This window comes from Lutra lutra, chromosome 5 (genome assembly GCF_902655055.1).
Source record: "Lutra lutra chromosome 5, mLutLut1.2, whole genome shotgun sequence".
NCBI lineage: Eukaryota > Metazoa > Chordata > Mammalia > Carnivora > Mustelidae > Lutra > Lutra lutra.
In genome coordinates this window covers 25,356,280-25,382,418 of record NC_062282.1, presented here as the reverse complement: position 1 = coordinate 25,382,418, position 26,139 = coordinate 25,356,280, and the positions used below count along the sequence as shown (strand labels likewise).

Genomic DNA, 26,139 nt, shown 5'->3' with positions numbered 1-26,139 from the left:
AAAATACATTCCTCATTCTTTAACACCTTCATAGCATTCCATAGTATGAGTGGACGTTAATTTTTATGACAAATCCTCTAGTGACAAATATTTTGGAGGTATAATTTTTCCTAATTATGTATAAATACTTTGACAGTGGTGTTATGCATCTATAAGGTAGAATCCTACAGGTAAAATTATTTGTTATGATAGCATTTGGAAAAGGTTGTCTGTTGTACTCTGAAAAGGACATGATATGTAACTCTAACCGGCATTTTTAGCAGTATCCTTTTTTTGTATATCTGCCAGCACTGGATATCACGACTTTTACAGTTGTGTCGATCTGAGAGACACAACATAATCTCACAGTTATTATTTGCATCTTACTTGAACTCGTATGAGAATGAGCAGTTTTCATATATTTTAGGTATTTCACAATCCTCTCGTGCTCATTTGCTTTTCATCTGTAGCAATTTATTATATTTAATTGAAGTTTTATCAGTCATTATCCTTTTTCTTTAGTTTCCCAGTTTACCCAGTAAGATAGTTAGTTTTGAATAGATCATTTTGAAGATAGTTGTTTCATTTGCTCCATATAAATTTATACTTTAAACCAGGGATTATTTAATTCAGGCTAATTGACCAGGAGTCAAGTCACAGAGCAACCAGTTTATTGAGATTTTAAGGATTTTCTCAAATTTTTATTTCCTTCCAGTACCTGCCTCTATCTTTGGTGGCCAAACCATTGATAAGAGCTCTCATAGAGTTAGTTTAAGGTTTTATTCTTGCTGGAGCTGGGGCTCGGGCAGGGCATAATTCAAGATAGGAAAGCTGCTTTTATGGGAAAGGCTGTTCACTGGGTATATTATCCCTGTTAGGAAAGCTGCAGGATTCCTGAATCAGTTTTGCAAATCGGTTATTGTGCCGATTGATTTCTGGAAGTTGCCGCATTCTGGAGAAGTAGTTTGCAGGTATGGCTGAGAGAGAGCCGGAGGCTGGGAGACTATCTCAAAACTCCTGGGGAGCCAAGTATGGTTTTAAAAACCATCAATTGATACAGCATCTTTGTCTATTTGGAAAGTAATGCTTTGGGGAGGAAGTTTAGAAAATAGCCATTAATACAAATTTTCAAAAGTTAAGATTATGTAAAGACATGTTAGTAGGAACATGCAGGAGACACGATAATGCAGTTATACAGTTACTCTCAGTGTAGGCAAAGAGGAAGGTATTTTTATAGTTCTTAAAATAACTATTACACTGTTGAGAAATGCTCGTTTAACCAGCCATATTCTTACCACAAATTCCCTAACAGATTACCCCCCCACCATATAAATAATCAAGCAATATAAACTGAGAGAATTGGGTCTCTAAGAAACAGTTTATAAAGTCTGTCAGTTCATTAATGACTGTCCAGATTCATTCCCTGAAACACAAACTCCAGTTCTTCCCGAATAATGAGCCGTTGTCACAGTTCCAGTCCCAGTTCTGGCAGAATTCCTGCTAACCTTAGCTTACCCGCTCTAATTTCTCATTTATATCATGTCCTATTTATCTCAGCCAATGAGATAAAAATTACTTCCTAGCCCTCAGTGACATAGTTCCATAAATCCCCAACATAAACATGTAGCAAAGCAGACAAACCAAAAGAGCCAATTCATTAACGTTAGTAAATTCATGGCCGTCTGTGAGCAAGTGGCTATGTTATTTATCTGCTTCAGAAAGTCATTCCCAGATATATTTATGGAATGTCTTTTTTACTGGACTGGGCATGAGGGATGCAGTCCTTGCCCTGTGGGCTCTGACAGGACTCTAGTCTTGTCTTCCTTTTTTAATATTTCCGTAAAGATTGCGCCCCAGTACCCAATCTGGAGCAGGGCCTTGATCCCCCTCCTCGGTAAACCTTGCATTTCAGGTTCTGTGTCCTGGGTTTCTGCTTTGTCACAGTGGTAAATATCTGTCTCTTCAGACTTCAGCTGCCATTTACAATACTTAGCAGGTTTCAACATGGATTTATAATTTCTCCTTCAACATTACTGACTTTGCATCTGATGTATGTGTGCTTTTAAATGTTTCTGGTTTCTATGCAGCTGTAAAGCTCTCCTTTCTCATTAGCAGCTTTACACCCAAAATAGGTAAAAGCATTCTGACAGGCATTTGGTGGCCTTTTTTTCTTTTTCTTTTTCTTTTCTTTTAAAAAATTTTATTTATTTGAGAGAGTGAGAGAGTGCGTGTGCGTACGGGTTGGGGTGGGGCAGTGGGAGAGGGATGAGCAGACTCCCTGCTGAGTGCAGAGCCTGAGATGGCATTCAACCTCAGCACCCCGAGATCATGACCTGAGCCGAAATGAGATGCTTAACAGATGAGCCACCCAGACACCCTGTGACCCTTTTTCTTTATCTTGCAGGTATTCTTCTCCTAAATTGGGCCCTGTCCTTGTAGGCTCAAGTATTCCTCTCTTCCAATAGCTTTTTTAGTTTTTCAGTCTTTTCACTTTAAATTCATAGCACTTAGTCTATTTCACTTCTATTTGCAGTGCCATGAAGTAACTCAGCCCTCTGTAACTGCTGCTGGGGACATTTCAGTGCTATTCTGTCTACCTGGCGTTGCATATATTTGCTCCTTCTACCATACACCACCTTCCCCAAATAAAATCTGAGCCTTTTTTTCTAATCCTACAACATAACAACACTCTCTTCCTTCTTACGGCTTGCTGGGCTTCTGATGGGTCCTTGTAGGCCTGCAGTGCTCTTCAGTGAGACTACCAAATATAGAGATTATGAGCCAAATACTCTTTTACTCTTTTCTTGGTTCCTAGTGAATCTAGTCAGTGTGCTAGTTCTTCTCAAGGCTTTCTAGAGTTCTTTCTCTCTCTGCTGTTCTCTGTGTGTACACATGTGGTGTAAATCAACATATTCTGGCTTTAGTGTTCTCTTTTCCATCTGTTTGCCTCAGACTCCCTGGAAGTGGAGCCTACTGGGGGCTCAGACAGACAGGCGTTGCGATAGGCATTATGGCTTTGCTGGGCTCCTTAGCGAAGAGGGGAGCATCACTGATTAAGGAAAGATGTTATATGCAGGGAGATTGAAATGTCTTTTGAGACAGACTCTTGAGAAATATGCCCTTTACAATGGAAGTTTGTTCATCAAAGGTGACTCTTGGGTTTAAAGCAGATGCTTTGTAATGAGGCATAAAAAATTTCACTGCTGTTAGCAATAATCTGAATCAATAGGTAGAACATGTCCTCATGTGGGTTGATTGTATTTTAGTCACTTCTTGGACATTTTTTTTTTTTTTTTTTTTTTTTTTTGGAGATTGGCTTTGACTAAGAACTCTGTTTTCAGAGTGTTATCTACAAAGATTCCTTTAGGAACAGTTCTGATTAATCATCATTAGCCTACATGCTTCTTGAGGGCTTAGAGCTTGTGTTTTGTTTTTTCCACGACTGTGACATGGGACCACTCTAGTGCCTGGAACATAATGGTAATAAAACCGATCATCAGAGAATAAAATCCAGAGCTCTTCCTGTGCTCTGTAGAAGCTTTAAAATATCCAGCCTCCCTGCTCCGTCTCTCACACTCTCTTCCTTACCTCATTCCATCCACGTTGCCTCTTTGCAGTTGCTGGAACACGTCAACCGCACTTTACCATAGACTACTGCTGTGTGTTCTCTCTGAGACACTCTTCTCCCAGATTCCTGCATAATGGGCTCCTTTGCTTCTTTCTGGTCTTTGCTCTCATGGCACCTCTTCATAGATTCCTTCCCTGACCACCATTTTAAATACAGCTGCAGTCCTTCGGCCATTTTGATTCTTTATAGAAGAGTCTTTATCTTGGCCTGGTCTGTTTTGTGGTTGTTTTTTTACTGTGTCTTGCCCTTCTCTGGAATATAAAGGGTTTTGGATTTTTAGATCACCACTGCCCTTCTAGGGTGGAAGTGTGGAAGAATGGAAGAGTGGAACAGTGTGGAACAGTGGAAGAGTGCCTGCTGCATAAAAGTTCCTCAGTAAATATATGTGAAATATAAACGAGTATTTAATGAATAAATGCATGCCTGCGTATATGGTAGTTCTATAACAGCAATGCTGTTTAATTCCATAACAACACGTATGAGATTTAAAAAAAAAAAAAGGCCACACAGATGAAAAAGAAATTTTGATCTTTATTCTCTTCTTTCTCAGATGTGTAGTCCTGTCCAAGTTCTTACCCCCAACAACTCATATTAAAGAACTTTCAGGACACCTGGGTGGCTTAATCAGTTAAGCATTTGCCTTTGGTTCCCTGGGGTCCTGGGATGGAGCCCTGCATTGGGCTCCTTGCTCAGCGGGGACCCTGCTTCTCCCTCTGCCTGCCACTCTCCCTGCTTGTGCTCTCTTTCTCTCTCTCTGACAAATAAATAAATAAAATCTTAAAAAAAAAAAAAGATCTTTCAACCTCTTTCTAGTACCCCAGATTATTTGGGTGCCATTAATTCCTCTAGCACAAATAGGACACTCTCATTTGTGCCAACCCATCCCTACCATCTTGGTCCCTTGTTTCTCCATGAAGTGTTTGGCCATATATTGGTATTCCTAGAATATCTCATGACCTGAGGGGGCAGTCTGTGACCTCCAAACCTTCAGAGCTCTTGTCCTTTCTTCAGTTGGGATTAAGCAAAGAAAGGTGGTACAAGGTGGTTGCACATATTGATCAAGAAGTTAAGCCCAAAGAGAAGGCAGAAGCCTGTGAACCCAGTATTATGCCTTTGGTTCATCAAGTACCAGATTAAATTGGCTCTTTCCAAGGTACTTTAATTGTGTCCTTTGTTGTTTTTATCCTCTGTACTTGGTAATATTTGCTTCTGTAAGCCTCAGAGTACTTGGTATTTTTTCCATGTACTAACTCCATAATGATCTTCATGATATTAGTACAGGCTTTTTAGCTCTATTCATCACGGCAGGTGCAGCACATTAGCACCAAAAAATTAGACCATAATGCAACAATAGCTTATTGGAAACATCCATAAATATCTCATAAAAGCTTAGAATTTCCTTAAGACAGTAACATCACTTCTAAAGAGCTTTCATCTGTTACCTTAGAAAGAATGATAAAATATTTAAGACATAACATAGTTCTGTATATTATGAACCGTGGCTCCTTATGCTAGGTGGTTTTAAATTTATTTAGGTAGGCACTTTTTTTATATTCATACCTCACAAATGGAACCTTCTATCATTTATAATGTTGTTGTTGCCATCTTAGTAAATGAGATGGTTTATGAGCACTGTTCATCAATGAAACAAATGGCTTTTGTATTATTTGGCACCTGGTTAAACAATGTAAATTCTAAATTACTTCTTTATAAATGCTCTTTTTCCCCTCACCATCTTGTTTTTCCTTATTGGGCTGATGATTGACTGTTGAATAGCTGCATTTTTCCCTTTCTTTCCACTCCCACCCAAGATGGAGGAAAGGAAGTGCTGTCCATGCACCAGATTCTCCTTTACTTGTTACGGTGTAGCAAAGCCCTGGTCCCTGAAGAGGAGATTGCCAATATGCTTCAGTGGGAAGAACTTGAGTGGCAGAAATACGCAGAAGAATGCAAAGGCATGATTGTCACCAACCCTGGAATGGTATGTTCTGGTGCTTACACTTTCTGAGACTTAACCACCTTCTTTGCAGTTTGAGTGTTCACAAAAACAGTAACAGAACATTTAAAAAGTTTTAAAGTATTCATTCTTGTCCTTTGAGTAATTTTTCCTTTTAAATATTTAGTAAATAAAAAATGCTACAGTGTAATCATATTTTAGTAGTAAGTTCATCTGATTAGTAAATTCTGCCCATTGCAGAGAATGTTGAAGTTTTTAGATATGTTCAGATCTGATTTTTTTCTGAGTATAAAAGTAATATATCTTCATTATAAAAAGTTAAGAAAGCAGAAACAGCCCAAAGAAGACACTAAAAGGTATCCATAATTCCATTTTCCATAGATGTTACTATTCATTTTTCTAGCCTCTTTAGAGATTTTCATGTTGTTTTAAAATTGGCATTATACAATTAAATATTCATTTTTAGACCTTTTTCTTCTCATTCTCTTCTAGAAACAACAATCACAAAATTATCTTTCCTTGGTCTTAAATTTCTTTACAAGTGTAATTAAAAGGCTCCTAAGTTATTTAATTAACCCCGTATTATTGGACACCTTGATTGCTTTCAGATTTCTGCTATCACCAGTATTGCTGTACTGAATTTATAACGTGTGTGTGTATAAACACATATATACATGAACATGTATATCTTTCAATATGTGTCCATTTAATTTTTAGGAAGAAGTCTTATAAGTGAAGTAAATAGGCTGAAGATAGACACATTTTTAAGGCTTTTGATACATGTAAACTGCCTTCTAGAAGGGCTGTAAAATTTGCACTTTGACCAAGAGCGTATGAGCATGTCCATTTGTTCATATTGGTTATAATGTACTAGTTTAACAAAACTGGGAGGAGAAAAAAAAAAACTGGGAAAAGGGAAAAAAAATTTATATAGTTCAGTTTGGTATTTATTTTGGTTTTGGCAAAAATTGATATTTTAAATGTTTTTTGTCCTTTTCTGTTTTCTTTTGATAATGGCCTACTAATATCCCTTGTCTAATTTTCTTTTGTGATATCATTGTCATTTTTTATTGATCCTTTGCCATACTTACTACAAATATTTCCCATTTCTTTGTTCCTTAAGTGTTTTGTGTTAAAATTAGCTTCAAATATTAACTTTTGAGTAAAAATATAAAAAACTAAGAGCAGAGAATTAAAAGTTAAATGGATTTCTCTTATAAAGAAAATGCTGCTTTATATATTTGTATGAATTATAATTTTTTCTCTGAAGTTTGTTATTGTTTCATAAAATAGTTAGATGTTGGCATCTTATCAGAATAAAGTTTTCCAGAAATGGAGAATTAAAATATTTTCATGTAAAGAAACAGAATAATCTATCTAAACAAAGCTGTTGTTTTTAGAAGGCTGCCAAATTGTTTAATAGCCTTGATTCATAAAAATAAAAACTCTGGATCAACTTTTTGTAGCATGACAGTAACATCTGCACGAACAAAATGTTACTATTTACAAATCAAATATTCCAGCTAATACTGATTATTTCAAACAAATCTAGAAAGTGAAAGTGTTTAATAAAAGCATGTTTAAACATAAAACTAAGAAAAGCATACAATTTTTGCTATTATATTGTTAAGCCACATAACTAATTGTTAAAGTAATTCTAAAAGAAATATGCAAATCATATCATTATAATAGTGTAACTGAGAATTTGATTTTTCTTCTTAAACAGTTGCATAAATTTACATTTCTCCTGCTGATTTTATAGCGGGGTCAGAACATGGGTGGGAGTGAGGGTGGTGAGAGACATACCTTTTCATCTTGGTCGGTCTGCTTGAAGAGTTCCATGGTCTACAGTGCATGCACACTTTGGGAATACTTTTACCTTGGGACTTCTTTCCATGGTATGGTTAACATTTCTTGAAACCCTAGAATAAGTTGGAGAGCTTTTGAACATGTAAGAATGTCCTGATGATCCCCACCCCATGTATACTCCCAAATAGAGGGACCCAAGGATCTGTTGTTAAAAAAAAAAAAAGTCGCCAGGTGCTTTTCTGATTCACGCATTCATGGTTTTGAGCCATTGGCATAGAAGAACATTTATTCCATTACAATGATTTCATTTAACTCATTTGTTGGGAGACTACTATGTGAGTCAGGTGCTTGTGAAGTCTATAAATTTTATATGCTGTTTGTCCAGGTGCAGACTAATGACATATCCATGTGAGAGGAGTCTGTGATGAATTTTTGAATCTGTGGACCAGTCAGTACAAAAGCCAATCAGGAAAGCCTGTAGTTTCAGGCGAGATCACTTGACCAGGCTGTCAGGGATACTTCATAAATGCTACAGGGAGGTCTTTAAGGAATCGAAAAATTGTATAACTTATTGGCATGATTAAATGTATATACTTGGGAGGATATGTGGCCAGTTTTGAAGATAATGAAACCAGATTGGTCATGATGAAAGATTTATGTTGAAAAGTAATCAGGAATAAAGAAAGGTAAGTTTGAGTGCCAGACTTGGGAATATGTTAAAGTCAATAAAAAATATGTTTAAAGGAGGAAAATACCCTGGAAACTGAGTATCACAAAAACATCCTTTCATTATATCTTTTGCAAATACAGCAGAGTAGACATGGCACCACATTCATCCTCTGCAGTACTTGCTTTGAAAGATTACCCAGTGGTAAGAATATTGGGGAATTTATTAAATTTTTCAAGCCATTACGGTCATATTAAGTACTTTATTGCTTCAGAACTTAAAAGAATTAATCTCCCTCCCGAGGCACTTTGCCTCTGCCAGGGAATATTTTGGTCATTAGAGAGAATATTTTTTATTCTTCCTCAAAGCTGGTATGATGGATATTGTAAGGTGTGGCCAAAGTCTAGAACTTATTTCATCTCTTCCCAGATATTTTAAATCACTGTTTCCTTGGTTGATGCCATAGCATGGTGTTTAAAATCATGAAAACATGAATAATTTACTAGCATTTTCAGTTGTGCAATTCCTCTTTTAAAACTGTATCCTGCTGGTTTGATATACAAAATCTTGGCAACAATTCCTAGACCTAAATACTGTGTTGGTACTGATGGTGATGGGCATTTAACATAATTTCTTATTAGGTTACCTGTGACCAAAATCTTCTCCAGTTTATTAATTTTGAGAGCAGAGGTCAACTTTTTCAGATACCTGCTGACCTTTTGACCATTAAGTGACTTTCAGATATCCTTTTAAAACTTAAGTGTAAGTTGTTTATTAACTAACATGCATGAATTTACACAGATCTATTCCCTCTGTCACCTGCTTGGATTTCTTGGATGGCTGACTGGGGCTACAGCCGGGGGGGTGGGATAACCAGCTTGTTTCAATTGCTGGAAGGTTTCCATTGAAACCCCCCTGTCCTGGACAAATCAGGCCACCATCCAGACTCTGGTTGTGGGCATTGCTTTATGACAAAATGAAGCTTATTGGCCTCCATGTGGAACGATTCTGTAGCATTTGGCTCTAAAGTAGCTGAGCCAAAGATGCCACAATCTGTTGGTAAGAATTTAGTTTCTAATTAGGGATTGCTGTGAGAGTTGAGAATAAGCAAGGAGGTTGAGAAAACTCTATGATTTTATCATCATTTTACAAAGAAACTTTTAGGATGAAAGAAAGGTATTTTGTTAACTGAAGAAGGAATCACCAGTTCACTTCTTCCTGTATTAGATTTTTTTAAAAAATGAGGCTTTCTTTTAAAATTTAAAAATGGCCTACATGGACATAATGAGAAGCTGACCTATTTGGTTTTTGTGTCACCATACCTTCTCTTTTAAAGGTGTAGAATTAAAGAAATACATTGGAGCAAGACAGGGATGCTCACTTTTGCTCAACATTGTAGTGGAAGTCCTAGCCAGAGTAATTAGGCAGGAAAAAGAAATAAAAAGAAATAAAAGGCATCAAAATTGTGAAGGAAGAAGTAAAACTGTCCCTATTTGTAGATGATATGACTTTATATATTGAAAACCTTTAAAAATTCCACCAAAAAAACTGTTAGAACTAATAAATGAATTCAGTATAGCTGCAGGGTAAAAAATGAGTACACAAAATTTGTTGCATTTTTATAATGTACTAATAGTGAACTATCGGAGAAATTAAGAAACAGTCCCATTTATAATTACATCAAAAGAGTAAGATATCTAGGAATAAGTTTAACTGAGAAGATAAAAGTCCTGTACTCTGAAAACCATAAGACAGTGATGAAAGAAATTGAAGAAGACACAAATAAATGGAAAGGTATTCTGTGCTCATGGCTTAGAAGAATTAATATTATTAATATACCCATATTACTCAAAGCAACCTATGGATTCAGAGCAAGCCCTATTAAAATTCTAATGGCATTTTTCACAGAAATAGAATAAACAATCCTAAAATTTGTGTGGAATCAGAAAAGATACTGACTAACCAAAACAATCTTGAGAAAGAAGAACAAAGCTGGAGGCATCATGCTCCCTGATTTCAAACTATACAACAGAGCTATAGTAATCGAATGATATGACATTAGCCAAAAGAAACCCCAGACAGACATATTGGTCAGTGGAACAGAATAGGGAGCCCAGAAATAAACTCGTGCATGTAAGGTAAATTAATTTATGACAAAGGAGGCAAGAATATACAATGGGGAATGGACAGTCTCTTTGATAAATGGTGTTGGGAAAGCTGGACAGCCACATATGAAAGAATGAAATTGGACCACACTACCTTATGCCAAACACAAAAGTTAACACAAAATGGATTGAAGACTGAATATAAGATTTGAACCCATAAAACTTAACAGGAGAAATATAGGTGGCAGCTCATTGGCATTGGTCTGGGCGCTGATTTTTTGTATCTGGCAACAAAGGCAAAGAAAAGTAAACAAATGGAACTAAATCAAACTAAAAAATTTCCATCCAGTGAAGAAAATCATCAACAAAATGAATGGGAGAAGATATTTGCAAATCAGATATTTAATAAGGGGTTAATATCTAAAACATATAAAGTACTCACATAGCACAGTAACAACAATAACAAAATCCAACTGAAAAGGACAGAGGATCTGAAGATACATCTTTCCAAAGAAGAAATAAAGGGCCAATAGGCTCATGAAAAGACACTCAACATCACAAATCATCAGGAAAATACAAATCAAGACAATGAATTATCATCTTCTACCTTTCAAAATGGCTGTTTCCAAAACAACAAGGAATAACAGGTGTTGGTGAGGATGTGGAGAAAAGGGAACTCTTGTGCACTTTTGGTGGGAATGTAAATTGGTGCAGCCACTATGGAGAACAGTATAGGAGTTCCTCAAAAAATTAAAAAATATGATCTACCAGTTCCACTTCTGGGTATTTTGAAGAAAACAAAAACACTAATTCAAAAAGATAGGCACGCTTGTGTTTACCGCAGTATTATTTACAATAGCGAAGATCTGGAGGAAAATCTAAGTGTTCATCAGTAGATGAATGGATACACGCACACAGTGGAATACTGCTCAGCCATAAAAAAGAATGAGGTCTTGCCATTTGCAACAACATGGATAGACCTTGAAGGTATTACCCTAAGTGGAATAAGAAAAAGACAAACACTGAAATCATACAATCAGAAAAACAAACAAATGAACGAACAAAGCAAAACCAAACTCAGATACAAAGAACAGATTGGTGGTTGCCAGAAGGGGGAGGGGAAGAGGAGTGGGCAAAATGAGTAAAGGGGATCAATACATATAATGTCCTGACTGTAAGTCAGTACTGTGTTGCATATATGGAACTTACTAAGAGAGTAGATCTTGATGGTTCTCATAAGAAAAATTTTTGTAACTTTGTATGGTGACAGATGCTAATTAGACTATTGTGGTGATCATTACATGGTGTGTACAAATATTGAATTATGCCCAGCACCTGAAACCAATATAATGTTATATGTGAATTATACGACTGTTTAAAAAAAAAAAGGAAAAACAGGTACACAAAGAACTAATGGAAAAAAGTATATAGAGAGGCATCTGCGCATCCTGAATAGAAGTAAGCCATTCACTTGAAATGTGAAATGAAACAGACTAAGCCAGCACACTTCTTCCCCATGATGGAATATTTCCCCTGTGCCTTTGGAGAGGTTAAGGAAAAGTTATATCCGACTAGGTGTCCTTTTAAAAGCTTAATTTTTAAAGGTTTCTATGTGGACTGCAAAAAAGGACAAAATCATTGTTCGTTATGCCAAGTGGCATAGACTCATTTACAGGGATGACATTATAGTTTTTATATAGTATAGCTGCTATGATTAACGGGTTTTAAATGATATTTTCCCTTGGGGGATGAGGCTTTCCCAGGAAAAATCTGATTAATTTCTTCATTACTTCGGTTAAAGTCAATACTGAAAGACTTCTTATGGGAATAAATGGCTTTGATTTTTCTCTCTAGAAACCTAGCTCTGTCCGCATTGATCAACTGGATCGTGAACAGTTCAACCCCGATGTGATTACTTTTCCGATTATCGTCCACTTTGGGATACGCCCTGCACAGTTGAGTTATGCAGGAGACCCACAGTAAGATATTTCTCGGTGTTTGTCTTAGCCAATTTCACCTTCTACTAACAGCTGAATTAGCAGAGGAATATCCTTTAGTGGATGTTTTCTTATTAAAAAATTAAGGCCTGAAATGAGCCATGTTTCCAAATTTAGGTTACCAAATGAAACAGGTTTTGGTAGCTCCTGAAGAATTATTTTCTCTATTGATTTGACTGTAGGAAATTATTATTCAGTAGATTATCCTTGGCAATTTTGGTCAACTTGAGTCCCGTATATTTTTAACTTTTAAGGAACTTTTCCTTTATTCATCATAACAATATTTATTGTTATTATTATTTATTTTTTCAGTGCACTCTAGAGGAAAGTAGCACCATGTTCCTAGCACTGCCGGATTTATGCAGAATTCTATTTTGGGAGGCATCTTAATAAGAGCTCAAGATTCCTTGCAAAGTCAAGGGTTGCGTTGTAAGGAGAAGGCATGACTTCTGACTCTTAGAATTGATGTTACTTTCCACAGTTGAGTTTTTCCAACTAGCTTGTTAGTGTTTTTCTGGGAGAAGATGAGGATGTGTGGGAATGGAAATAGTACCATTATATTCTTCAGAAGTATTTGGATTTCCTACCTCGGTAAACAGTTTCCTGACTTAATTTTTTTTTTTAAGGATTCATAATGGGAGAAAAGGGCATGGGAGATTTTCAGTTCATAAATACAATTCTGGCTGATACATTAGAAGAGGCTAAAGGGTTTTGTTCTTTTTTTTCCCCCTTTGGATAAAAGTATGAAGCAGTGAACCAGGCACTGTGTAAGTACTTCTTTCTTTCCTCCATTCTCTAAAAAATTGTTACCAAAAAAGGAGAGACCCAGCTAAGGCCAAGAAAGGAGCAGTTTCAATATGACAGAAAATTCGTTGAAAGTCCCTTCTTGTCACAAATGTTAGTAGAATGTGATAGGCTCTCGTGGACTCTCAGATGGCAGGACTGTGTGCTGCTACAGGACTGCATTTCTCTTCCTTCCCAGGACGCTTTAACAGGATCCTTTAGACTGATCTAGCTTATCACATTATTTGGCTTCGACAACTGTGCTTGTTTCTGTGTGGTGAATACAAATTGGTGCGCACCCTTTGTCTTTTTCCCTCTCCAGTGGAGAAATGGATACAGCTGTGTAGCTTGGGTATGGGCACAAACGGCGTTCTCTTTTTTAATACTCTCCAACTTTTACTTTCAGTGTAGGCAGTTCAGAGACCGACCGTGTCCTTGTTAATAAGGGGTGTTTCTTTCAACAACCTCAGAAAGTACATATTTAAATAAAATAGGTAACCATGAGAAATGATACGTTTCTGTTGGTTTTTATGTGTCTTTGGAACTCTTTCTCGAGAGATTTGGGCATATGTAGTGACACCTCATTTTCAACATAGACATACAATTATCAGCTTAATCATTAGGTTCCAGATGACTCTTGGTCATCCTGCTCTGCTGCCCCCAGATCAGATCCTTCCTTAGAATGATGGTTTGTTGCCATTAAGAATATCCAAAAGAATGTTAATTTATGATTCAGCACGCCTATTAAAACAGCTGGGTTTATTGCACTTCAGATTCTCCTGCTTTTTGTCTGAGATGTCTGTCTGTCCTTTTCCTTAGGTACCAGAAACTGTGGAAGAGTTATGTGAAACTTCGCCACCTCCTAGCAAATAGTCCCAAAGTTAAACAAACTGACAAACAGAAGCTAGCACAAAGGGAGGTTGGTATCAAGTCCTGTTCTTCCGGGATTAATAATGATGTGCTTCAGGTTTATTTTCAAGATTATCGCATTACACCATGCTTCTAGAATAAGATGGAAAAACACCTCTTAAAAAAAAAAAAATCAACTTTTCTCTCCTCACATTAGTAGACAGATGGATTTCTTTTTCGTCTTTTAGTATCTAAGAGAACATTACCTCCACTACCCTACTAAAAAGGCTTGTTTCTTAATGGTTTCCTACCATTGGGAATAAATATATCTTATAGAAATTTTTCAAATTTTACAGTTGCTGGGTCAACCTTTTATCATTGATTAGACTGTACTTAATGTAATTTGGGTCATACTCAAATTTCTTGGTCTTAAGGTCATAAAAGACTGCCTTTCATGTGTCTTCCATAGGTCTGTTATTTCAACAGGGTAAACTTATATGGTTTTATATCCCGAATTTCATATTTTTTACTAATGGGTAGTATTGTCCTGTATTCCAGGATCATTTATGTTTTCGTTCTTAATTCATAATTTTTAGAATAAATGGATTCAGTATCAACATAAATTTTGTCTCAGTGATGTTTTATTTTGCTTTGGGTATAAGAGAGCAAGGCTTTGAAGCTGGGAAAAGTGTTTGAATTCTGGTCCTGTCATTTCCTGTGACTTGAGCTGGATACCTTCATTATAAAGAGGGAACCAAGGCTTGGGGAAACCGACTGAAATTTCTCTCTGTCATTGGATCCAGGGAGAAAGGTGGTTGTGTGGACTTCTGAAATACTCCATTTAGCTTTCCTCCAGTGGTATTTGATCTGTAGTAGCCATTTAATCAATGATGCAGGCTGTGTGATAGTTCCTGTTATGAATTCCTGTGAGATTTTTGTTGAATAAGTGTGCAGATATAATTTTTTTTATAATTAATTATTTGAAGGGGAGAGTCAGCTCCTGATCATGTCTTGCAGAAGTTTTAAATCATTGTCTTTTTTTGAAGAAAATGTACCCTTGCTACAAGAGGTTTTGTAAGGGTTTTACAAATTAGAAGGCAACTTTTAGAATTATGTGGGTTGCAGATTAATTTACTGATTGTCTTTCTTAGATGTAAATGCTTAGCATAAGGCTTGATATAAATATAATTTTTGCATTCTGATTTTAAGTTCCAAACATCACACTTTATCTCTTTTATCAGCAAAAGGGCATTTTTTTTTGTTTGTTTGAACTCACCAGAATGGCTGATTTGGTTTAGATTTTTTCTTATCTGGTTACCAGGATAGGCTGGCTTATACCCAAGGCTTAGAGTATCCTAGCCTTTATTTCAAGTAAAATATTGTAATTTGGCACGAAGAGGTTTGAATACCTGAATGCAAAGGTGATATTGAATGAATCCAGCTTATTTTCTAATGCTTGATGTTTGGCTTAATACTGCTTCACAACTGTCAGGTTACTCATCATAATGAGTTCTTTTCTAGGAAGCACTCCAAAAAATACGACAGAAGAATACAATGAGGCGAGAAGTAACAGTGGAGCTAAGTAGTCAAGGATTTTGGAAAACTGGCATCCGTTCTGATGTCTGTCAGGTGATGACACCTCGGAGAACACATTTATACCTATATATTTCTTTCTTGAAAAGAAAGTTTTCCTAATTCTGTTAAGTTTCTATAGAACATACTATCTTATAGCTAAATGGAACACCAACCATAAATTGCTCTTGTTTTGGTTTTGTTTTTATATCAGTTTTCATGTTGCCTTGTTGTGTGTATGTGTGTGGGTGTGCATGTGTGTGCGTGTGCACATATGTGCATGGTGGTGAGGTGGGGGGTGCAGTTACTTAGTAATGCTTTCTGTCTCTGCCTATTGAGTGAAGGCAAGTGTATTCTTCAAATGCACCTGCCTGTGTGCAGCGAATGTGTGGGTGCTTGTCCGAAGACATAACTCCAACAGTTCTACAGGCAGACTCCTGAAGACTGTGTTGTCCGAAGTTTCCAGACTGATGACTCATACTTACACTGCGGAGAACGGAAGGCATTAATGAACAAAATCAAAATAAATTTCCTATTTGAGCCAAATGATAATAGTTTTTCCTTGGGTGAACTAATAGAGGAACATTTCAGCTGTATATAACTCTCACTGATAACTATTTTTGTTTTCCCTATGAGTGGAATTTATACCAGATTAGAGGCCCCTAAAACCAAGCATATTCTTTGAGTCTTTACTTCATTCTTTAGTTATGATTGATACTGCTTACATTTCATGAGAATTACAGTCAAGGCAGTGAGTGCCCAGGCAGGGGTCAGGTAGTGTATTTTGCCATATTCAGCTGTTGGGAAGAATACTTACAGGCTTCCACTCACTGTTTTGATGGCAGCATGCATGGTAATAAGTTCAAGCTGTCTCAGGTATTTATTTCATCACAATGAGGTGTTTTTTCTTTAAATCATTAGTGTTAGCATTTAATTATTATATTGAACAGTGGGATTTAATCTTATTATTAAAGGGATTTCTAGGTGACTCATTTACATTGTGATGTCCAGAGCTACATATTTTTATGTTAAGATGGACTGCTGTTGATGCCATGTTACTAGATAGTTCGAGAATAATGCTCTACCATGGCAGCCATCTGTGTCTACAAAATCTTCAGTTATTTTGCTAACTGAGCGTTTTGTTTTGTTTTGTTTTTAACTGTAAGTATTCAGAAGTATCTTCTGCTGATTCTTTCTTGGGGCCTTGGAGCTGTATTATCTAGTTTTTCTGTTTCTCCAAAACCGACATAATGTCATCCTAAGGTAGACATCATAAGAACACTGAGCAGAATGTTCAGCAATCTGCTCAAAATCTGGTGCCATCAGGGATAAGTCAGAGTTGATAGAGACATCATAAAATTGGAGAGCATTAGTAACTGGAAGGGGCCCTAGAGATTTTTCAGTTTGGTGGGCTTTATACTTGTGTTTTTGGTTAAATTTGAACTTTATCTTTTTTTGTTTTTTAAACAAAACCCCGTAGAGCCCTAATTTGTGAAAAGATAAAGAAGAACTGATTGGTGGGTGGTGGGTATGGAGGGAGTGTCCAGTTGTACTGGATTTCCACCCTGTGTAGTGGGGCCCTAAGGCAGTTTTGTTGCACTGAACACAATTTTGTTTAAAGCATTGAGCCCTTTGCCCCCCTTTTTTTGGTGAAATGCCTGCGCACGGGTGCGGAATAATCCATTCTGCCGCAGTTCCGTGTTCTTCAGCTGTGTCACAAATACCTTAGTCTGGCTTCTCAGCTAGATTAGAAGCAACTGGAGGATGAGGTTATCATCTCCTCATGTATTAGATTTCACATTCTGTTTCGAGATTGGCAGGCAAAAGCACTCAGTTCCTTTGACTAACTGGTCAGAGAAATTGGATCCTAACTCAAACTCTTGCCAAGGTGACTACTCCTTGATCTAATAATAGTCCCTTCCTCTGTAGGACCCCCTCTTCCAAAGACCACTGCCATCTGTTTAGAAGCCATGTTTCCAGTCTCCAATCCTCCTGTTTTTTACAAGTAATGTTGGCCTTATTTAATTCCTTAACCTAGAATAAATGCTTCTTTTAGTGTTTGTTCCTCAAATAAGATAGCAGGGGGCATGTAATAATGCAGTTTAAAACATTCAGAATAAAGGCATTTAGTATGTTTGTTAAGGAAGAATAAGAATCTGAGAAATAGGAGTTAAATGAATACTTTGAATAATCCTGAACCTGTGAACAGATAGACTCATGCGTAATTTTTTTTAAAGATTTTATTTATTTATTTGACAGAGATCACAAGTAGGCAGAGAGGCAGACAGAGAGAGAGGGAGAGAAGCAGGTTCCCTGCTGAGCAGAGAGCCCGATGTGGGGCTCTATCCCAGGACCCTGAGATCATGACCTGAACCGAAGACAGAGGCTTAATCCACTGAGCCACCCAGGCGCCCCAAGACTCATGCGTAATTTTAAGGGCAAAAAGCACTTCTTTAAAACCCTCAGGAGTGGGGATGGGGGAGGGATTCTCTGGTAATTCATTGATGCAGAACCTACTGTTCATCAGTAATAATTGCTGGTAGGTTGCTGGCAAAAGCATTGTGATGTTATCTGGCTGCTGCTGGAGGTAAAACTGTTGTGGTAAATCGAAGGTGGAGAAACGTTAAGTACCAGTCTCTCATTCTAGAAGTATAATTTCCCAACCAGAGAAGTTACTGGGGTTTTTATGACATTAGAAAATTCTGCATTTTGCCCCATCCAATATTAGAAGGAATGGAACTCTAGGACTGGGCCCGGAACCTGTAATTACATGAGGGCTAAATGCAGAACTTGAAGCCATGTTTAGAGACAGACTATTAAAAGGTTTTTTTCTGTGTTGCTTTTTATTAGTGACTTCTGGGCAATACGGGGGTGGGGGGGGGAGCAGGAAGTAAGACCTGAAACTGAGGCTGAAAAATTCAACAGTATGCCTCAGAAAAGGTAGAAAGTCAACATGTTGCTGCAGGATCTGTGTTTTAAGAGTGGGGTTCTGCCCACTGAGCTTGAATTGGTATCTTATAGATACTTTGCTTTGGTAAGGAAGTGACTCCTGGGGATCAATAAACTGAGCCATAAGAATGGAGAATGGGTAAAGGTGACAGAGACATCAAAAAAGGAGCAAGGAATCTGCTACCATTATGGTTCTCTAACCCGCATAAGGCTTATGCTGCACTTGGGGGTGCTAACTCCTTGAGAAAACTAAGGAGACCCAGGTGCATGGAGAATTGCTGGGAGAAGGAGCTGTGTTGTGGTGGTTGGTATTTGTACTGAGAAGATGCAGGGCTGTGTTTGGACTCCTTAATAGCTGTGCTGTTTTCCCACAGTGACTCTGGAGTGGAGTGGAAGGCTGCTGTGCAGTATCACACTAACTGATATTTTCGCTCCATGGTCTATTAAGGGGTGACTGAATAGTGAAAATAAGTATCTTCAAGGATGAGGAGGTTTTGGACAACACATTCAAGGAATCATTTTCTAAGTTAGAACTTGGGGTGGAAATAGAGATTTATACCTCCAAGAGACATATGGCTTCACAGTTACTGTTAACAAATTTTTGAACCATGTGAGATACTTGATTTTTTTTTTTTTTAAACTGGAGATGTAGTGCTTCTTATAAAGGAAGAGAAGAAGATTTTGTTTGAAGGCTAACTGACCTGATAGCTGTCAGAATTACAATTTATTATGCAAATTTCCAACATTTTCTACAAGATGAGGGAGAAAAGTGTAGTGAGCTCTGTGCCATCCTCACACAGCTTCAGCCTTTACCAGCAGCATCTCTGTAACCTCACAGTCACTGCTCATGTTTTCCTGATTGTCTGCTACATCTGTTTCAGTCTGCTCCAATGGCTGTTCAGATGGGATCTGTACATTGTCGTGAGTTGCTGTGTTTTAAGTCTCTTTAGGTTCTCATTCCATTTTTCCCTTTGTTTTCCTTGAAAATTCTTATTGTTGAAGAACCTGGATCTTGTGTTCTGTAGTGTTCCTAAGGTCTAATCTGGGTTTTGCTGATTGCAACTTAATGGTATCATTTAACATGTGCTTCTCTTCCTTATATTTCCTATAAATTATCATAAACTGCTATCTAATAGAATACCATTGGCCATACATGGCTATTTAAATTTAAATTAATTAGAATTAAATGAGATTAAAAATTCAGCTCTTAGTTGTCCTAGCCATATTTCAAGCACTTAATAGACTATTAAGACTATCTGGCTAGTGCCTATTATAGCAGTAGAGATGCAGAATATTTCCATCATCATAGAAAGTTCTGTTGGATGGCAGTGATCAGATTTAAGTTTATTTTTTTGCACAAGTTTTTCATAGGTGGTAGTGTGGTGTCTCTCTCTCTCTCTCTGTCTTTTTATAAGTGATAATCCAAACATTTAATAGTTCTTTTAGAAAGTAAATTCTGTTCTTAGAAATCTGACTTAATCTGACCATTTTTCAGTTGAAGAGATAAGTCTTCAAATTGGAATGTATTTCTCCTCAATCATGTGCCTTTTTTTAAATTGAAGTACATAGTTGATATAAAATTAAATTAGTTTCAGGTGTACAACACATAGTGATTTAACAATTATTTACATTACAAAATACAATAAGTATATTACAGTATTACTGTGTTGTACTTTTTATCTCTGTGACTTATTTATTTTACAACTGGAAATTTGTATTTCTTAATTCCCTTCACCCATTTCATCCATTCCCCCGCCTCCCTTCTCTTTGGCAATCTCCAGTTTGTTTTCTGTATTTATGAGTCTGTTTCACTTTTGTTGTTGTTTGTTCATTTGCTTTATATTTTAGATTTCATATATAAGTAAATCATAGAGGTTTTTTTTTTTTTCTTTCTCTGTCTGGTTTATTCATTTAGCTTAATACCCTCTAGATCCATCCGTGGCCTCTTTTTATGTGTGACATTACTAGTCACCGATGAATTATGACCTAGACCGATATTTATTAAGAGCTGCCAAAGTGATATTTTAATTCTGTCTGTCTTTCTGCATTTATTAGTTAGAATGCTTAAAAAAAAAATCTTCCCCTCGGTACTGGTCCCATATAGGGACTCCATATGATACCAAAAAATTACTTATTTGATTTATTCTGTAATACATGCAACAGTAGTCCCAGAATAACAATATTAATGGCACCCCAACAAAATGACTATGGGAAGTAGTTGTTTGTTTGGGGGTATTCCTTATGGTCTGTGATTCTCTGCAGATTGATCACACAAGGCCTGCACACTCAGATTACTCTTTTTAGGTCACTTGTGCTTAGACCACAAACTAGTTACACAGTTAGATTCATTTATTTCATTTGACTTTTGATTTTAAGTGTTTCTTTTTAAATATCATTTTATAAATCTGTAAAATAGTTACCGTAATTCCAAACTTAGGTTTACAAAGCCAAGTCTGATTTTAAAAATCTAATTTATATCTGTTTCTTCTACCCCATTCTTGCCACCCCGAGCCCCTAAAAATGATTTAATTTTCCTTTTTAATATAAGCAAAAACATACACAAGCATGCTCTTTGTTTGGCCTCCCCTCTGTCAAACTGTTTTTGTTACGTGGTCACGATGAGGTCCATTTTCTTTGCTTTTTTTTTTTTTCTTTTTATATCTCTTTGTATTTAGGGAGGTTTATAATTCTGTTCTAATGGTTATCTTTATGTTAACACCTTTGTAGTCTAATGAAACTTTTCCCTCTGCTCCTGTGTGTGTGTGTGTGTGTCCCATGTCCCACTGTCCCATTACTGAAAATGACTACTGTTTACTATTTCTTGTGCTCCTCTTATCCAGGATCTAATTTGAAGTAATTATCCTCTTGCTGCAAGTTAGTATCTATGAGATACATAGCAGCCTCATCCCTGCTGTTCATGGACTTCACATTTTCCCTTCATTTTCTGATATTTGTACTACTCTGTAGAGTATTAAACATTTCCTATAATATCAACTCACAGTTATCTACAGGTAAAAATATATTTGAAGATAATTGCTAGTTTATATGTTAGTGTTTATCCCATGTTCTTCCCCCCATCCTTTTTCTTCAATTGAGCTCATTTCTAGTAGATTCCTTAGTCTGCCTTTGGCTCAGGTCATGGTCTCGGGGCCCTGGGATCAGCTGGCATCAAGCTCTCTGCACAGTGGGGAGCCTGCTTCTTCCACTCTCTCTGCCTGCCTCTCTGCCTGCTTGTGATCTCTGTCTCTGTCAAGTAAATTAAAAAAAAAATCTTTAAAAAAAAAAGGCTTATTAAAAGAATGATCCTTGAGGTCCTACATGTTCCTAACCATTTGTCTTTAAATATAAAGGCCATGTAAGCTGGATATAAAATTTGTGGTTTATGTTTTCTTTCATTAACATCTTAAATACGTTTCCATTCCTATTGTTTTCTGGCATAAAGCAATGCTGTCAGTCCTTTTGGTTAATTTTTTTGGATATGTTGTGTACCCTTCCATTATATACTTATAAGTTGTTTTTTTTCTCAGAAAAGTTCCCTTGAATTACACATTTCATTATTCTGTCCTGTTGTTTTGGTTTTCTTTAAGGATTCCTGTTATATGCTTCTTGTATCTTCTTTGCTTGTTTCCTGTATTTGTCATTATCTCTTGAATCCTTCATTTCCTGTTGATTTTTTTTCTCTAAAATTTTTCCTTTTCCTATCTTTTATTTCTCAAAGCACTGTCCATTGGTTAATTTGTTTTTTTCTTCATTCTGTTTAGTCTCTGTTCTTAAAATGATTATTTCCTTTTATGTCTTTTCCCTGAGTTTTGTCACTTCTTTTCAAATCTTCTTTCATCTAGTCATTTCATTTCTGAGTTATAATATTTATTTGTAGTTTTCTTTTATAGGTCCAATTGCTTTCTTTATTTTGTCTAGCTTGTTTTGAAATGTTAGGTCATAGCTTTCATCTGTTTTATTGGCATGTTTCTCTGGCTTTTCTTTTCTTTTCTTTTCTTTTTAATTACCTGAGGAATCTTATTCTGTTCCTTTTCTCTATTTTCTGATAAAATCCTTGGATGGTATTGGATCATGATTCTTTTCTGTTTCTCTTCAAGTTAAATAATGTTAAATAAGTTAAATGAAATATTTTCCTGTATTTTAAGAAGGCAGTTGGGGCACCTGGGTGGCTCAGTGGGTTAAGTATCTGCCTTTGGTTCAGGTCATGATCCCAGGGTCCTGGGATCAAGCCCCACATCAGGCTCTCTGCTCAACAGGGAGCCTGCTTCCCCCTTTCTCTCTGCCTGCCTCTCTACCTACTTGTGATCTCTTTCTCTCTGTCAAATAAATAAATAAAATCTTAAAAAAAAAAAAGGCAGTATAAGCCAAATTAGCCCCTCCTTCTACTGTTTTTGCAAAGTGATTTTAAAAAAAAGGACTTTTGATACCTGAGACCTGCCCCCACTGCTTCCTCCTCTATTTTATCTAGATTCCCTCTTTCTTTTGCTCTTTATTGTTCCTCTCCTGCTTAAATGTGGCTTTTACCCCCAGCACTGTCTTCACACCATGGGGCTTTACCCTGAAAGGGAAGTTCAGTTTTTCATTGAGCATTTATAGGGCTTCAGCACTCTGGCGCCATTACACTGTCCTCTTGTACTCACTGCAGAGCCCTCTCCAGTTTTGGTCACATTTGGTCACATTTTCTTTTTCTTTTTCTTTTTTTTTTTTTTTTAAGATTTATTTATTTATTTTATTTATTTGACAGAGAGAGAGAGATCACAAATAGGCAGAGAGGCAGGCAGAGAGAAAGGGGGAAGCAGGCTCCCTGCTGAGCGGAGAGCCTGATGCAGGGCTCGATCCCAGGACCCTGAGACCATGACCTGAGCCGAAGGCAGAGGCTTAACCCACTGAGCCACCCAGGTGCCCCTTGGTCACATTTTCTATGAATATATGTTAATTTGGGGGTTCTTGCATTCTCAGGGCTGTCAGAAACCCTGCTACTCTCCCTGTCTTTTCTCTCTCACAGATGCTGAGATCTCCTAGATTTTTGTCCTCACCCTGTCTTATTTAGGTGTTCATGGGGGTACCTTGTTGTCTAGCTTTTATTGTTCATATTGCTTATAGGTGTGTTTTGCTAACCTGGTTGCTCAGTTTTTTATGAGAGAATTTAAATAGCTTTACACATACAGCCATTTCCATACAATCTTTTTTTATTTTTATTTTTTTAATTTTAATTTTTATTTTTTCTATACAATCATTAAAGGAGAAAACATTCGCGAGACTTGAATTGGCAGGTTAGAGGAAGATGCTCAGTGATTGTATGTATTTCAACATTGCAAAGATTGACACTTTAAAAAAAACTGAGCTAGAGTTGTTAATAGTCTTGTAGATAACATTGAGACTTTGTTGTCTGGGTTACAAGATAGACATGGTCATAGATATCTTTTAGTGGTATTCACAAGAAGTAGACTTACCTGGAAAGAGATACTGGTATAGTGAAGGGACTCAAAGCTGTTTCATACCAGTAAAAGTTAAAAGAAATAAGACTTAAGTTAACAAAGAGAAGATGTGGAGATATTACTGTTACATATAGTTTGTTTTTCTCCTGGGGTACAGCTAGGTTCAAAGAGATAAACTTTCAAAAGAGACAGATTTGGGCTAAATGTTAATAATAATTTTCTAATCATCAAAGTACCCTAAAGAGTGTGCTCTTTCCTTTTTAAAGAGAAATTTATTAAGGGGGCTCCTGGGTGGCTCATTCAGTTAAGCGTCTGCCTTTGACTCGGGGTGGGATCCCAGCTTCCTGGGATGGAGCCTTACATCGACCTCCCTGCTCAGCAGAGAGTGTGCTTCTCCCTCTGCCTCTCCCCACCACACCTGCTGTCTCTCTTTCTCAAATAAATACAAATCTTAAAAAAGTTATTAAGCATAGTGGATATACAATGTTATATTAATTTTTGCTACACAACATAGTGATTCAACACCTCTATATGTAGTGCTCACCTTCGTAATTGCAGTTGCCGTGCTCTCTTTGGCAGCACATATACGTAATTGCAGTTGCCATCTGTCACCATACTCTGTTACAACATTATCGACTCTATTCCCAATGCCTTCCTTTTCATTGCTGTCACATTATTTTATAACTGAAAATTTGTACCGTTTAACCTCTTTTACCCATTTTGTCTGTTCTCCATACTCCCCTTCCCTTTGGCAACGACCAGTTTATTCTCTGTATTTTTAAAATTATTTCATTTGCTTCTGTTTTTTGTTTGTTTTGTTTTTTAGATTCCACACATATGTGAGGTCATACAGTATTTGTCTTTCTCTAAGTGACTTATTTCACTTAGCATAATAACCTGAAGAGGGTGTCCTTTTTGGACAGGTGATGATCCATCCCTCCCTGGAGGTATTAGAAAAATAGCCAATTTACCAGTTTGAGTTCACATTTCATAAAGATAGGTGGACTGCATAGTCTGCATGCCCCTTCTACCTTGAATTTTTAGCAATTTTCTGCTAAAGCTTTTTTCTTCTTGAGCTTTCTGCAGTTTAAATGCCTGGAAAGTGATACTATGCTTTGGCCACACATTTTGTTTCCATATTACTGTGTTTTTTAATGCAGCACTTACAACAACAAAGTGGACAAAATGCCAGTGATTCAGGTCATAATGACATATCTCTGGGAAGCCCTTGAAGCAAAGAGCATGTCCTTACTGTTTTTCTCTTCCACAGCTGTAGTAAGCCTTGCCTTGCCCGTGAAGGTGCTCAATATGCATTTATTGAATTGAACTGGAAAGAAGGACTTCCTGTTGATTGGAATTTCTACTTGGGAGCATGAATCTTTCCTTTTAAGTTAATATGGGAAACTTGATTTTCTGCAGTTACAAGCAAATCCATTATCATGTATTTTTAAACAATGCCATCTGAAAATACTTCAAAGACTAAAATGATATAAAGCGTATGTCAGTCATTCTGTGGGCTGTGCCCAGTCTCTAGGTTCTGATGAATAAGAATGACTCCTTCTTTCTCTTGAGTTCTAGGGAAGTGTAATTAAAAAAAAAAAGAAAAAACGATGACTTTTATGAAATTATCTCCCAATAAGGAATCTTTAGCCATATGAAAAGTGATTGAAATAAAAGTAAAAGTTCCATGTCCTCAGGTGACAGAACTGTATTGGTAGTTATAAAAGTTTTCCTTGGAGTATTAGATCATTAAGTATTAAACCTAGAATGGCCTTTTGAGATCACCTGACTGAGAAGTTCTTACCTGGAGGATAGTGATAGGCTTTTAGGGGTCTGTGAACCTATTAAAATTGCATACATTTTTTGCATGTTTATACACATAGGCATTTTTCTGGGGAAAGGGTAATTTTCTTTAGATTCTCAAAAATGTCTTGACCCTGACAAAGTTTCAGAATTTATGAACGCTAGTCCATTTTCTTAACAGTAAAGATAAACAGGGAGGCACAGAAATTCTGCTGGCTTCGTTGAGGTCACCCTGCTGAATGCTGATGAAGCAGGGTTGTTCCTACTTGAATGAGGGCTAAGAAGCCTTGTACTAAGATAAGCAGTTTTTTGGTATTTGCTCATTTAATCCTTTTAACCCTCCCCCCCTTTGGAAATAGCTCTCCTGATGATCCTTATTCTGTAGGTGAGGAAACAGAGAGAGATCAAATAACTCCCCTGCCAAGTTCCACAGTGAATGAGTGAAGTAGGAATCAGATCGAGGCATTGTGATTCCAGAGACTATACCCTGAGCAACAGTAGTCCACCACCTCTCAAGAGGGGATTGGCAGGGATGCCACGTGGACAGTAAACTGTTTCAAGACTTTGGCAGTTGAAATCTGGGATGAGAAAAATGGTTCTTGT

At 36.9% G+C, this 26,139-nt stretch overlaps 1 protein-coding gene across 7 annotated transcripts in view; it reads left to right on the top strand.

Annotated features, from left to right (window-relative positions):
* DROSHA (drosha ribonuclease III) overlaps positions 1 to 26,139 on the top strand; it is a 120,496-nt gene that overhangs the window by 46,519 nt on the left and 47,838 nt on the right. For 6 of the 7 annotated variants that reach the window (XM_047729204.1, XM_047729202.1, XM_047729203.1 and 3 more), the window contains 4 exons: positions 5,419 to 5,588; positions 12,000 to 12,124; positions 13,745 to 13,844; positions 15,296 to 15,403. In XM_047729204.1, coding sequence (XP_047585160.1) covers positions 5,419 to 5,588; positions 12,000 to 12,124; positions 13,745 to 13,844; positions 15,296 to 15,403 — 503 coding nt within the window. The remainder of the gene's footprint in view (positions 1 to 5,418; positions 5,589 to 11,999; positions 12,125 to 13,744; positions 13,845 to 15,295; positions 15,404 to 26,139) is intronic. The other variant, XM_047729201.1, reaches the window with a different exon arrangement.